This window comes from Littorina saxatilis, linkage group LG1 (genome assembly GCF_037325665.1).
Source record: "Littorina saxatilis isolate snail1 linkage group LG1, US_GU_Lsax_2.0, whole genome shotgun sequence".
Taxonomy (NCBI): domain Eukaryota; kingdom Metazoa; phylum Mollusca; class Gastropoda; order Littorinimorpha; family Littorinidae; genus Littorina; species Littorina saxatilis.
Genome location: NC_090245.1, coordinates 62,905,015 through 62,920,553, shown reverse-complemented (window position 1 = coordinate 62,920,553; position 15,539 = coordinate 62,905,015). Strand labels below are relative to the sequence as shown.

General features: G+C 40.2%; 1 protein-coding gene and 1 long non-coding RNA gene across 5 annotated transcripts in view; one reads left to right on the top strand and one right to left on the bottom strand.

Annotated features, from left to right (window-relative positions):
- Positions 1–1,046: 1,046 nt before the first annotated feature.
- Positions 1,047–15,539, bottom strand: part of LOC138975985 (BTB/POZ domain-containing protein 6-like) — a 50,637-nt gene continuing 36,144 nt past the window's right edge. For all 4 annotated transcript variants that reach the window (XM_070348784.1, XM_070348796.1, XM_070348791.1 and 1 more), the window contains exons 4-5: positions 12,622–12,898; positions 1,047–6,459 (exon numbers count right to left, since the gene is read on the bottom strand). In XM_070348784.1, the coding sequence (XP_070204885.1) occupies positions 5,638–6,459; positions 12,622–12,898 (1,099 nt within the window). In that variant the 3' untranslated portion in view covers positions 1,047–5,637. The remainder of the gene's footprint in view (positions 6,460–12,621; positions 12,899–15,539) is intronic.
- Positions 8,672–11,033, top strand: LOC138976043 (uncharacterized). The gene is made up of 3 exons (XR_011458853.1): positions 8,672–9,665; positions 9,773–9,821; positions 10,667–11,033. It is a non-coding gene; the product is annotated as an uncharacterized lncRNA (long non-coding RNA).

The following is a 15,539-nucleotide window of genomic DNA, read 5'->3' as shown; positions in this document are numbered from 1 at the left end:
TGTAACCCGTAGCCGGGCACAAAGAATCCTTCTTTATCATGTATTATCGGTATGAAAATTTCTCAAGTCGATTACAGTATAGCGTTCGTGGGATACCTCCAGCTTCGCTGGGATAACTGCATAAAAAAGTAAATAAATAAGTAATATCAGTAAATAAATAAATGAAAAAAAATAAGAGATAAAAAATGCATGTTGAACATGTTGGTTTCCCCTGTAGCTATAAGCAAGTTTCTCTACCAAAAATGTGAAAGCCAGATATGGAATATTCCTCTGTCAGAATTGTTTTCTTGTTCTTTCTTTCTTTATTTGGTGTTTAACGTCGTTTTCAACCACGAAGGTTATATCGCGACGGGGGAAGGGGGGAGATGGGATAGAGCCACTTGTCAATTGTTTCTTGTTCACAAAAGCACTAATCAAAAATTTGCTCCAGGGGCTTGCAACGTAGTACAATAATTACCTTACTGGGAGAATGCAAGTTTCCAGTACAAAGGACTTAACATTTCTTACATACTGCTTGACTATTTCTTTATTTGGTGTTTAACATCGTTTTCAACCACGAAGGTTATATCGCGATGGGGAAAGGGGGGAGATGGGATAGAGCCACTTGTCAATTGTTTTTTGTTCACAAAAGCACCAATCAAAAATTTGTTCCAGGGGCTTGCAACGTAGTACAACATACTACCTTACTGGGAGAATGCAAGTTTCCAGTACAAAGGACTTAACATTTCTTACATACTGCTTGACCAAAATCTTTACAAAAATTGACTATATTCTATACAAGAAACACTTAACAAGGGTAAAAGGAGAAACAGAATCCGTTAGTCGCCAGTCTTACGACATGCTGGGGAGCATCGAGTAAATTCTTTCTTGTCCCAACCAATATGAGACTCCCCCTAACCCGCGGGGGGTGTTTTCTTGTTAATTTTCTTCCTTCTTTGGTTGTGAAAGAGATGCTGGAGTTATCAGGAGAGGAGAATTATGAGTAGATTGCAGTAATAAGTACTGAAACTTTTCAGCTAGAAATGTTAACAGCACACTCGGTGAGATGAAATCGGAAGCGCTTTAATTTTGCAACATCACTCAAAATGTTATTGACTGAATCAATTCATTTTAACAAAAAAGACATGCAACATAGTTATCACAGATCGACTCTTGCAAATGAATGGAGATTTAATGAATGTTTGCATTGATTTTGTTTTCCAATCATGCAATAAACTGCTTACGCTTGGCATCAAACATGAAACAGTGATGATTAGAAGGGTAGTTAATATACTTGATGAAACATTTGATAATAGGCCCATCTGATCAGCCATTATACAGTCAAGCCTCACTCACCCAAGTTGAAATTGTATTATTACTTAGTTACACTTTTTTGCAACACTTTGTTTATTGTGCAAGTATAAGCTATCGCAGACACCCATTCCCACTCTCTTAACACTTTCCCCTCTCAACAGCCTGCTCCCCTGTTTGAATGACCTGCACATTGTGCAACACCTCCATTTTGTCATGCAAGACCCACATGCAAAGTGTGACATTCCCACTGAGTCACCGCTCCTGATATCAATTAATTCAGTTGTCAGTTTCATTGTGTTTATCACATCACTACTTTTGTTTTGTTACAATACTACAGTGATACAAAGCATGCTGCTGCTGTAATCAAAAATACATGTACAATATTAACCTAAATGATTAAAGGTGTGCAAACTTTTTCTTACAGGCGGACCCTTGCATTATCAATATGGTACTGAAAACATGTGTAAACATTTTTTTTATAAAACAAGCACAACAATGAACCACTGTAGGTGACAATTACAGAAATAAAGTATCACAAGAAAAATCACCACAAGAAAGAAAGAGGATGTGTTATGTACAGACAGGAAACTATCAACAAAGTCCATCACCAGTGCTGGGGCAGTATCCTTTGCATTAATCTCATAAATTGAACAGAAAAAGACTTACAAATTAAACAGCAGGCACAAACACCTGTCTTCAAATTCTATGGACACTTACAACAATGAAGGTTTGATATGTTCAGAGAAACTTCACAAGAATGAAACCAGACTGCTAAAACTGCATGTCAAAAAAATGTTTCCAACTAGATCAGCAAGATCAAAATACCAGTGAAAACAAAGCCTTCATTGTTCATCTGATTCAGTTGAAAACATCTAAAAATTGTCCAGGTTAATTAACAAAAGGAGAAATTCTGAAAATAAAAACAAGCAGACAAAAAGAAGGCAACACCAAACATTTTAACAAACAGATTATACACATTCAGTTGATCTCTGCTTCTCAAAGGCCTTATATTTAGTTACAGCTGCCACCCCCCCTCCCCCTTCAATAACAATGGTAACACACACAATTGTCTGCAGATGTTTCGTATACATTAGCAGTATATTGCCCTCTCAAATCGTAACAATCATTTCTTCGCAAAAATCATGACAATGATACAGCAAAGTTTAATGTGACCATGTTTTGTCTTGTCACATTATTTCTGCCTTTTTCCCTTGCAATTTCAGATTAAATTTATCTCTGAACAGTAATTATTAATTTGCACATGTAATTGTAAATAGCCCATCGTGAATGTATCACACTGGCAGGAGAAAGGTTACTCAGCGAGCAGTTATCCTTGACTATAAATCCAATTAAACTGTTTTAAATTCTGACTATTTCATTCTTTTCTAGCCAGTAAAAAACAATGAATGAAATCTTCTGACAAGATTTTAATGAAGCGTATACAAAAAGAAAAGTACACATATTTTTACATGCATCTGAAGCAGAAGCATGGATAATAAATAAAACAACACTCAAATGAATGACACTAAATTGATTGTTCTGATTGTTTTTGAAATATTACAAATATCACAGACCTACCCACATTAATTCTTGTTACCGTTGCTTTAAACAATCGCATCAACACAAATCACAGCTTGCATGCATCAGTATCTCATCCATTTTGTCTTCATATGCACCTGTTGATGCTTATAAACGCTGAATGTAAATGTAGCTTTTCTTCAACCAATTTGTTTTGGAAGTGTCCACATATATATTGCACACATATAACCCATCCACACAGTGTCCTAGGTGTCCACATGGTAGTGATAAAAAAGACTGACAACATTTTATTTCAGATAGCACCTTGTCTATGGCACTGAAGAGATGCAAATTGCTGCAGTCACAACAGTAGAACTATCCAGCATCATTATTCCCTCTCTTGTTCTGCTTATTCATGGTAAAGCACACAATTCCAGATGCGTGCACAGCCAAATGAATCAAAACACAAATGACAATATGACTGTTCACAGGTAATCCTTTAGGGAGGCCCTCTGAGACCCTGTGGCAAGAAAATAGATCGCAAGCTACAACTCAGCAAACCCAAGTTGCTTTTCTTCACATTAAAACTCACTGGCCATACATGCCCTCAAGTAAGTTTATCAAATAATGGAAGCGTAACACAGAACAAGATGTGTAAAGTGATATAAAACATTCTCTCTTCTTCTTCTTCTTTGCTCATGGGCTGAAACTCCCACGTTCACTCATTTTTTAGCACAAGTAGATTATTACGTGTATGACCGTTTTTACCCCGCCATTCAGGCAGCATACGCCGATTTCGGGGGAAGCATGCTGGGTATTTTCTTGTTTCTATAACCCACCAAACTCTGACATGAGTTACATGATCTTTTCCGTGCGCACTTGGTCTTGTGCTTGCGTGTACACACGAAGGGGGATAAAGCACTAGCAGGTCTGCACATAAGTTGACCTGGGAGATATGAAAAATCTCCACCCTTACCCCACCAGGCGACCACGGCCGGGATTTGAACTCACGACCTTCCGATTAGGAGGCCGATGTCTTATCCACTACGCCACTGTGACCGTCGAACATTTAGTCAATTTGTCAACCTACAGGATTGAAACTGAACAAGGAGAATCACTTTTTACTAAGATAGTCAGTCCTGGACTGGCCGAATTCCTTTTACTGAGATGGCGCTGACTGCATGGACTCGATTAAAGAAATAAACAGTGAACCTTTACTTGCCTAAAACACATTGCCCTTATTTTTGTGTGTGCACATTTTCAATTCAAAAACAATATTGAATATATATTTGTCATTCTGTGTGTGTGTGTGCGTTCATGCCATTCATGTGCGGCACCATTTAGGGCACAAAATGTTGAGTATAAATAGCAGATATCGATCACGAAAGTTTTCAATCAAAGCTTGATCGTCGGGGAGAGATTCCCGCCATACATTTTATATTCCCCTTCCAATGTTCCCCTTTTTGTCAACACTCAGTGGGTCCCGAGTTCAATCCGTAGTCGGAGTGAACTTTTTTTTTTATAACCAGGAGATGTGTTCTGGCCTTTTTTACAATTGTGTGTGTAATTATGAGTTTGGGTAGGTATTTGGTTGTACATGTACCACAGTGAGAGCCGGTAGTCCAGCTGGTATCTATATTTTTTTTCAAATTCAGGAAAACATATGCAAGGAAACCACTTATATATATATGTCTGGTATTGCAATTTCAGGCATTATTTGAAATTAATCTTTAACCCTTTCACTGCCTGTAGGACGTCAGCTGATGTCCTTGGTACCTTGCTTTCAGGGGCAACAAACCCTTCAATAAACAACAAAGAAGAACAACAAAAAACAAACAATGTGTGCATGTGTGGTGTATTCATTTCCACATTAAAGGTACATTGTTTGCAAGTTGTTAATTCAGGTAAATACAGGTAATGCTTTGTATACAAATATTTACTGGAAGCGAACAGGTTAAAGGCATATGTACGCGCTCCCGTGTTTACAAAGTGTAGTTTGCCCACAATCGATGTCAAATGCATCATAAGGCCATATAATGACGATATGTCGCAATGCGCGGACCATATACATGCATTACAGCTTGTTCTAGCCTCTGAAAAAGTGAGGATGTCAACAAAGACGCGGAGTTATTTCCCTTGCGTCAACGTTCCCTCTGTTGGCAAATCTATAAATAGGACGATCTAGATCAAAATAAAAATTCAAATATCTCAACATTTAAGGGGTCCTAGACCACAATATCTTGCAGGGAACTTAATTTAGCATGTCTCCAGCTGTGGGTAAAGCAATTAGCGTGTATAGTCATCGAGTACATATGGCTTTAAGCTTCAAAGCGAAAAAGCAATCCCATAGTCTGGACTGGGTCAAACATTGTTTGACAAAAATCTCAATAAATTTGATTGCAAAATGTGTTTACCACAGTGCTGCATCAACTTTTGCAAATGGGCAAAAATGACATCATCAAAGACATTTATACAAATTTAAAAAAAAGAGCAAAAATGTCTTGGGATATTGTGTGGAAGAATTCACATGCAAAGTTTCATAATCATCATGTTTGTTGTTCTTGTTTAATCGCTGTACACACTTACATATAAAAAGACATACAAGACAGACAGACAGTTTTGACAATGTAAAAAAGGAAGAAAAAGGGGAGAGAAAAAACCTGTTGAGATCTGATTTTTAACTTGCTTCCTTCGTACATTATTTCATAAATATTTTCATGATGTTGCAGTTTCATTGAATCTCCCAATCAGCAGTTCTCTACATCTATTCCTTCATACATGTATATTATTTCATTTATTTCTATTTCCTTGTGTGGCTTTCACCTTTTAATAAGGCAGATAGTAAAGACGTGGGATCTGTCCCTTCTGATCTGAGGTGCGGTTCCCCTTGACTGCAGTGGCCTTGGTGAACTTGAAGGTAGCGCACCCATCAGACACTATAGCCTGGCCTTCCGTGCCGCAATGGGAGGGCGGCCCATTAACATAGATCTCCAGCGTGTAGGGTTTGCCTTTCTCCACTTTGATTGGCTTTTCAAACATGACGGGCAGAATGACCCCAGCACCTTTAATGGTGATTGACTCCATCAAAATGTCTCGCTTCTTGCGTGTAACCACTGTATCCACCTTGTAAGAGGCCTCTCCTGACTTCTTGCTCCCGTAGATACCAAAGCCATACAGATAGACGTTGCGATCAACAGAGAAGCTGATAGCATCAGCCGTTCCATCATTCTCCACCATACCCTCTACTTCTTTGAAGCGTGTGATGTTGTTCAGATCAGGCCAGGCTGCATATGATGGCTGCCGGGAGTACTGCGACCTCAAGCTTCTCCTTGACCCCATCGAAGACATGGAGGCCACAGATGCATTGTCAGGAATGTCTGTGCCGTTTTCAACACTCAGCTCAGAGTAGAGTGGGGGAGGGTCATTCTCCTCATCCTCCCCTGACAGCTGGCGGTCTGTGACAGAATCAAGGACGTAACGGTGGGAGTGTTTGTTGTCACGCTTGACGTAAAGGACGTCGCCAAGGGATTCCAGCTTGTTGTCCTCAGTAGGTTCCTGCAGCTTCTCCTCACACTGGCGACGCGCCCAGCGGTCCGACACTTCTTGTCGCATTGTGGGGCTGATGTCCAGACCCTCCATTGTCAGCACCTAATTATATACACAGACAACACACAGGTTAGGTCTGCTGATTGTCAGCCCCTATACATACACAGACAACACACAGGTTAGGTCTGGCGACTGTCAACACCTATACATACACAGACAACACACAGGTTAGGTCTGGCGACTGTCAACACCTATACATACACAGACAACACACAGGTTAGGTCTGGCGACTGTCAACACCTATACATACACAGACAACACACGGGTTAGGTCTGGTGACTGTCAGCACCTATACATACACAGACAACACACAGGTTAGGTCTGGCGACTGTCAGCCCCTATACATACACAGACAACACACGGGTAAGGTCTGGTAACTGTCAGCCCCTATACATACACAGACAACACACGGGTTAGGTCTGGTGACTGTCAGCCCCTATACATACACAGACAACACACAGGTTAGGTCTGGCGACTGTCAACACCTATACATACACAGACAACACACAGGTTAGGTCTGGTGACTGTCAACACCTATATACATACACAGACAACACACGGGTTAGGTCTGCTGACTGTCAGCCCCTATACATACGCAGACAACACACAGGTTAGGTCTGGTGACTGTCAACACCTATATACATACACAGACAACACACGGGTTAGGTCTGCTGACTGTCAGCCCCTATACATACGCAGACAACACACAGGTTAGGTCTGCTGACTGTCAACACCTATACATACACAGAAAACACACAGGTTAGGTCTGGCGACTGTCAACACCTATACATACGCAGACAACACACAGGTTAGGTCTGCTGACTGTCAACACCTATACATACACAGACAACAACACAGGTTAGGTCTGGCGACTGTCAACACCTATACATACACAGACAACACACAGGTTAGGTCTGGCGACTGTCAACACCTATACATACACAGACAACACACAGGTTAGGTCTGCTGACTGTCAACACCTATATACATACACAGACAACACACGGGTAAGGTCTGGTAACTGTCAGCCCCTATACATACACAGACAACACACAGGTTAGGTATGCTGACTGTCAACACCTATATACATACACAGACAACACACGGGGCAGGTTTCACAGTATTGCTTTGGTCACTGGGTCGAAAGTTTGTATGCTTATCATTTCTGTTTTAGATTGCATTGTGTAACATGCTTGGTATATTTTTACTTGTGGTGGAATAAAGACATAGAAAAGATAATGTCAGCGCATTTTGTGTTGTTTGTGCTTTGTTACGATCTAAAATAACATTGCTATTGTTCAATTTGCGACAGACGTGATTTCCCGATTTTTACCATCACGTAATCATGACACAAAAAGTATCAACCCACACAGGTTTTAAAATCAAGACCTGATAATTGTTTGAAAGGAATGCAATTCGAGTCATAATCATACAAACATTTGTAAAAAAAACAATTTTTTATGACTTTATCGTGACGTCGAAAATCACCTCTCCTGCTCGAAAGCGTCGGTCGGGAGAAATACCCTACGACGGGAAACCAATTTACCTCCTAGGTTTTGCATACGCACTATTTTCTTCTACAAACATATGTTTTTGTGTGTAAATAAACATACAGAACAAAATTACGGCAATGGAAATGTCAAATTCTTGTTTTGGAACTGAAAACGAACGTTGCTATCGTTATCCGGGCGGCGTCGGGTGAAAAAAAAACGATAGCAGTTTTTTTATTTGAGGTTATTGTCTCGTTTTCACAGTTATGACCTTGACACGTATTCCTACGCACGCGCCATGTTGAACTCGTTCGACTGATGATGCATTTTTCTGCTAAGTTTGCGTTGTTCTCTTTAAAAACTGAATGAAAGTGTGTCTGTCGCCAACGATAGCGTTTGCCAACGATCGCGATGCACTTATTTCAGGAAGTTTAACGCTTGTTTTGTGCTGAAAAGGTTGTTAATTTGCATTCGCTTTGATAGATAGCATGAAGGAATTGTACTGGGTTTGAACTTACGCTCGTGATGGTTCCACTCTCTTCTCAAATTCGATCGTAGGGTAAGAAAAATGCTCGAGGTGGCGAAATTGTGCTATCGTTGGAATTTTGCCACGACAGTCAAGTTTGGTTCAGCACTTTATCGTTTTAAGGTTGTTAATTTGCATTCGCTTTGATAGATAGCATGAAGGATTGTACTGGGTTTGAACTTACGCTCGTGATGGTTCCACTCTCTTAAACTCAAATTCGATCGTAGGGTAAGAAAAATGCTTGAGGTGGCGAAATTGTGCTATCGTTGGAATTTTGCCACGACAGTCAAGTTTGGTTCAGCGCTATATCGTTTTAAGCCTTTTTATAATGTAAATAATAATCGGATTTCATTTATTAAGCTCAATAGCAATACAGTTAAACAACTTACAGTGTATGTAGACCATAATTGCTCTTGCCAATGGCTGTGTGTCTTCAGAAACATGTTTATAATTTGGTCAAATTTAGGGGGGGGTCATATCGGTGCTTATATGTCAGCTGACAGGTGTCCGCTATCCCTGATAGGGATTTTTTTGCATTCATTAATGATTAAACTTGCAAATAAATGCATTTTTTTAACTGTATTAAATGTTTGTTACTGTTGTGAAAATGTGAGGTGGTGTGATGAAAACCGTGAAACCTGCCACGGGTAAGGTCTGGTAACTGTCAGCCCCTATACATACACAGACAACACACAGGTTAGGTCTGGTGACTGTCAACACCTATATACATACTCAGACAACACACGGGTTAGGTCTGCTGACTGTCAGCCCCTATACATACACAGACAACACACAGGTTAGGTCTGCTGACTGTCAGCCCCTATACATACACAAACACACAGGTTAGGTCTGGTGACTGTTAGCCCCTATACATACACAGACAACACACGGGTAAGGTCTGGTAACTGTCAGCCCCTATACATACACAGACAACACACAGGTTAGGTCTGCTGACTGTCAGCCCCTATACATACACAAACACACAGGTTAGGTCTGCTGACTGTCAGCCCCTATACATACACAAACACACAGGTTAGGTCTGGTGACTGTCAACACCTATATACATACACAGACAACACACGGGTAAGGTCTGGTAACTGTCAGCCCCTATACATACACAGACAACACACAGGTTAGGTCTGCTGACTGTCAGCCCCTATACATACACAAACACACAGGTTAGGTCTGGTGACTGTTAGCCCCTATACATACACAGACAACACACAGGTTAGGTCTTGTGACTGTCACGTCAGCACCTGTATACATACACAGACAACACACAGGTTAGGTCTGGTGACTGTCAGCACCTGTATACATATACAGACAACACACAGGTTAGGTCTGGTGACTGTCAGCCCCTATACATACACAGACAACACACAGGTTAGGTCTGGTGACTGTTAGCACATGTATGCATACACAGACAAAACACAGGATGGGTCTGCTGATTGTCCGTACCTATACATATACAGTAGTACCTGCCATATCCGGTCACCCATTAGTCATTGCAAAGGTGACCGCAAATATCAGGTGGCCGTTCATTACAGGCCCCCTCCTCCTCCAAAAAAAACCCCAAAACACGATCAAGTTTTCATGAAGAAAAGAAAGCGATCATCCACGAGCCGCCGATTCATTGTCTCTGTTAGTTTTGCTTTCGTTTATACATCTTAATTATTTGCGTGTTTAACTCGATCGTCCTGGCTAAGCTATTGTTTCGTATGTTTCTATGTGTGTTGTTTGGATTATTATATATGTATTTGAGTGTCAGATAAACAAGTGTTTCAAACTCACATCAGCTGTGATCGATCCGGAAGTGACTGCCGTAAATGTACATGTATGCGCATGTCTGTATTTACAGTTTGCGCATGCGTAAGTATTCATGTCGTCTGCTCGTGCTGTGCCGTCTGTGCACACAACACACACACACACACACACACACCACAGGCGCTCGCCCGCGAAAGTGACAAGTGGCCATTAAGTGGCCGCTCCTGTCGAGTAAGAGGGGCACCTTAGGGCAAAAATCAGTGACCGTTGACCGCGTCAAACAGGTTAACGGCCATTAAGAGTCAATTATAGAAGGAAAACTCATTAGTCATGGGAAAGCTGGCCGCTCCGGGTAGGTTCACGCCCACGAAAGGGCCGGAAATGGAAGGGACTACTGTACAGACAACACACAGGTTAGGTCTGGTGACTGTCTGCACATGTATGCATACACAGACAACACACGGGTTAGGTAAGAACAGCTGAGAAATCTCCTTTCAACTGCCAAATCTGCACTTGCAATGTTTAGATGCCAAGCAAACATCTTAAGACATTTTTGAAAGAAAAACCAGATTACCTTCTTCTATTTATAAATCAAACATAACCGGAAGGTGACGGCTGATGTTTTTTTTTCTCTCTCTCTCTCATCCTTTTCAAATCTATGTTAGCCAAAATCTGTTCAAACAAGCCATAGCGGGGAATAACTGGTAAAGACTTTACGATGCAAAGAACAGTAAGTACTGTCTGTATCCACACAGACTAAGTGGATGGCTCTTGGTTTTTAACGTCCCTTTAACCTATTTGGCTATGAGGGGCCAGACTCAGTGGATAGGGAGTTTGAAACTCGATACAAGGTATGATTCAAACAATTGGGTCTGAAGAGTGAGTGAGGCAAAATGGGATCATTTGGACTTCTTGGAATGGAGTTACGGCCCTTACTTTGTGGAGACTGGCATTGTCGTGGAGGAGAAGGGAGGTCTGGGTTGCGCAGTTTGGTCGCTGACTGCTGAACTGGTAAGTCAGTTTGGGTAATAAGGCTTCTGAATAGTAAGTGACAGTGCTGTTACCAGACAGAATATCAACAGCAAAAAAAATACAACGAAAACCTCGCTTACACATTTGGTGCATCATATCATTTTGGTCCAGACATACTTTGTTTCTATGTTTTCTGGCGATAAAGTAGATGGAAACCAAAGTCTGATATTCAGTGACCACAGTCATCACAAGCTTCATTATTCTCATTTCAAGCGCTCTTCGAGTCTTTGTGGCTTATCATAGTCCCCCAGTTTTGAATTCTTGTTTCTTTTGTTTTATTGTAGAATATGGATCAGCCTTGATTCATGTAATTTTCTTTACATTTGTGTTTAGCAATTTCCATAGTTTCATTACAGAGCTAAAGTCTTTCAAAGGCATAGACATTTCCATGGTGCATGGAAGGAAAAGAAGACAACAATTCTAAGCTATGACAACAAATTTTAGTCGATGAATTTGGGGATGGTACTTGTGTCGCAAAATTCTAGATAAATACATAAGCAAATTTTAAAGGGATATTGCAAACATTGTCTGTATGTTTATTGACTTGCATCTGGGTTTTACAGTTTCATAAATGAGTATATGTCAACACCTTGTACTCACTGAACATGCAAACCTGCTGTTCATTCACAGATCCAACTTTGTTGTCAAAAATGAAGTTGTGTTCTTTTGAATGATGCATAATTTACCTATGGTTTACAGGAAAGTATTCCAGAAACTGAGCAATCTATACCTGTCGCAGAATGTACATGTACATGATATAATTATGGTGGAAAACAGATTGCATGTTTTCACAGTCACCAGGCTACTCTGTACCGTCAATCAAAATAGATGACGATACATACGTTACCAATACATACGTTATCGCTCGATAAGCAAACTGATACAAAATAAATTTTGAATCCCAAAAAATATTAGAGGAATGTGGACATAAAAAAGTATACAGGAAAATCAGTTCTTGTGAAAAACTCTTCTCAGTATGATTGGGGCTAGTTCCTTTTTTGTCAGTTTTGATGTCGCAATGGCACTTCATTGCTGAGAATAGGTGATAAACCAGTTTTTAAAATGTTGTTGAATCAGTCCAAAAGGTCTTTACACTGTCAATGAATTGGTCAGGTCTGAGCTGTTGACAGTATCGAATTACATGCACAAACTTATTTCCCTGAGAAAAGGCTTTATTCATAAATATAGCATTCTAATTCTATCTCACTATTCTCAGCCTCTGTAGAGTTCACACACACACACCAACACTCCTCTGCCCACACCAACCTAAATCAGTAAATGTTACTGATATCCTGAAATAAGAATTCTAATACAAGTTAGGCTCAAGGTAGGGTGTCCACTCAACCTCCTTGAAAAACATATTTTTACAGTTTCTTATTATAACAGACAAACCTTGTTAAGACATTCTCTGCAGAGGTGGTCTATGCCTTCAGTCTGAATCACATCATCGCCGTGTTTCCGGATGTACAGCATGCACTCTTTATCCAGGTCTTCATCGTCATAGCGATGGGCAGTTTCCAAAATGTTGCAGGCCGTGTTCACTGTCAGGCAGCCATGGAGGTAACTGAGGCAGATGTCACGTGCTGCAACTACATCATATTTCTCTGCCAGTGCCAGAAGGTCGAAGACTGAATCTGAGTCAGGGTAGAGTTCTTCATAGTAAAGGTATCTGTATAAAAAAATAAAATTAAAAAAAAGACCAGGTCTGTCAGAGGTACACACACACACAAAGGAAAATAAGAAACAAGAAAACCAAATCCCCCCCTATCGAAAACTCCCTCCCTTTTAAGACCCCCACCACATCCCAAGGCTATCTCCCTTTTAAGACACCCTGATTTTTTCAGGATTTAAAAGGAGGGTTCCACTGTATAGGATTCAAAAATATTTGCTGTTCTACCCTCATACAATAATGTCCAAGAGAACGTTGATTTCCTACTGATTGTCCCAAACTTGATCCTTATGCGACCTGACATATCAATTCATTTCGTTATTCAACCCTTAGAATATTTCCCAGAAACAAACTTGCCCCACCCCAACCACTCTTCCTACCACCATCGCTAACCTCCTACTCAACACGTACCCTCCACATTTTGAGAGAGAAAAAAAAAAATAACAACACAAATACCATAACATTTCTTGTTTTGAGCCAGTTGCATCCAAGTTGACAGGATAACTACTGGGCTAACCAAGACAAAAAAAAATGACTACTATGACACTTGGTTTTCTCATGTCTGACACAATCACATCATAGCATGTTATTACAATTTCAGTGCCACATATAGCTTTCTGACCAATCAGGAGGGTTTCTAGGTGACCCACTAAATGTTATAACGTTTTGTTTAACACACTAAAAATAAACAAGACCAAGTAAAAATTTGAATCAACAATATCAGCGTGATTTATTCTACAGAATGACATTTCAAAAGCTGTCAGATAATACAGTCTTTATCTAAAAAATACCTAAAAGCAACGTCATTTCCCATCTGTCTGGAGTCGGTTCTAAATCTGACGCTCCCTGTTGAACAAGAAGAACCGAAGCAACTGAAACCCATGTTCAACATGTGTTTGCTTTTTGTGTGAGATTGTTGTGTGAACACATTCACCTGTTAATATTCATCATGTAAGATGAGTGATTGGCAGACCCAGGTCACGAGAATACTTTGACAAGCATAATCAGGTAGGAGTGATCCAGTTCTCATTGCAGCTGTTCTGTCTAATTCGAGGGCTTGCTTCAAAATGACTTTTGGTTGAAATAAACAGTAATAAAAACCGTTATTTCTAATATACTGACTGTTTATGCTTGATATTCTTTTTTCTCGACATGTCTGTTATCATTTGCAAACAGTCGGCATATTAGAAATAATTTCATCAACCCCAGTCTAGCCAAGAGGCAAGACTTGCAACCCGCCAATAGCATTATGGCGCTTGGCTTCAGTCAGTCATGGCATTTTCCGCACATCAATTGCAGACCCAGGGAGTGTCAGTGTCACTGAATTGCGATTGATATGGCTATCTCATCTCTGCCACTTGAGGCTCAGACAGAGGCAAACACATCACGGCGCCATGCACGTGATTTCTGTGGTGCAGACAATCTTTTTGCAATTCAATAAAAGGGCGACCACCTAGTAAAGTCTCGGTTCAACGATGTTCTTTTTGTGGTTTAGTGGTTAGCAACAATGTAACTGAAAAACTTCAAACTGAATGTTGGTGCTTTTATTTAATATATAATATTAAAAAAATGTTTAACTGTGACAAGGTTTTTTGGGGGGACAGTATATCCCTACCACAAAATGTACATACTCTGTTTACTATGAAACTTTAGTTACCAAATAAACACATACACACATTAAACAAAAAAGTAAATTATATTTTTCTTTGTGAATAAAAACAGTGTAAAAAGCTGACTACAAAAGTTTTTCTAAGTTGCTTTCTTGTTTTTTTCTTGTTCTTTCTTTCTGTAGTGTATTAAGCAGAAGTATGAAAGTTGCATGCCAGCCCAATTTAGGGGTATCAACCACAGATTAAATCATAAATAATCAAAAGCATTACAGTATATTTCAGTTTATTTCCCCAATGAAAACAAAAAGATTTTCAGATTTCCTAATCCTAGAATTGTGTACAGGTGATCTTTATGCTTTTGATTCAGAAGAGAGTTGAAGAGTTGCATCCCTTGTCCTATAGTTAAACTGTCTTTTGTTCTTTATCACATATACTGGGTCAGTTTTTTACCTGCTTAGTAAAAAGGAAATAGTTGAACAGCAGTATTAGTCACTACTAGGCTGGTCAGCAATGCTGGTGTAAACAAATTTTAGAAAACGCTCTCAGTGAGCAACCTTACAGTCAAGCGGACTTAGTCTTCATAACAGAGACTTGGTTTAGAGAGGTCGGCGACGAGCCCCTGATGCAAGCGATGACTCCCCCGGGCTTCAACCTCCACTCCTGCCCACGTCTGACTGGCGCGGGTGGTGGTCTGGCCGTGCTCTATCGCACTTCATTGCGCGACTGCGTAGACATTTCGCTTGAACGGTTTGATTTTCTTTCGTTTGAACTGTGCAAGACTAAAATCCGTCATTGCAATCAAGACCTCACATTTCTTTGTGTATACCGCCCCCCCCCCAATAAAAAGAACAAACTATCTACTCCGCAGTTTTTGGCTGAGTTCACAGAGCTTTTAGACGAATACGCCAATTTGCACTGTAATCTTGTAGTTGTCGGAGACATCAACCTTCATTATGATTCACAGTCGGACTTGAACGCTAACACGCTGAAAACACTGCTCCCCACTCTCAACTTGTCCCAGCTGGTAGACA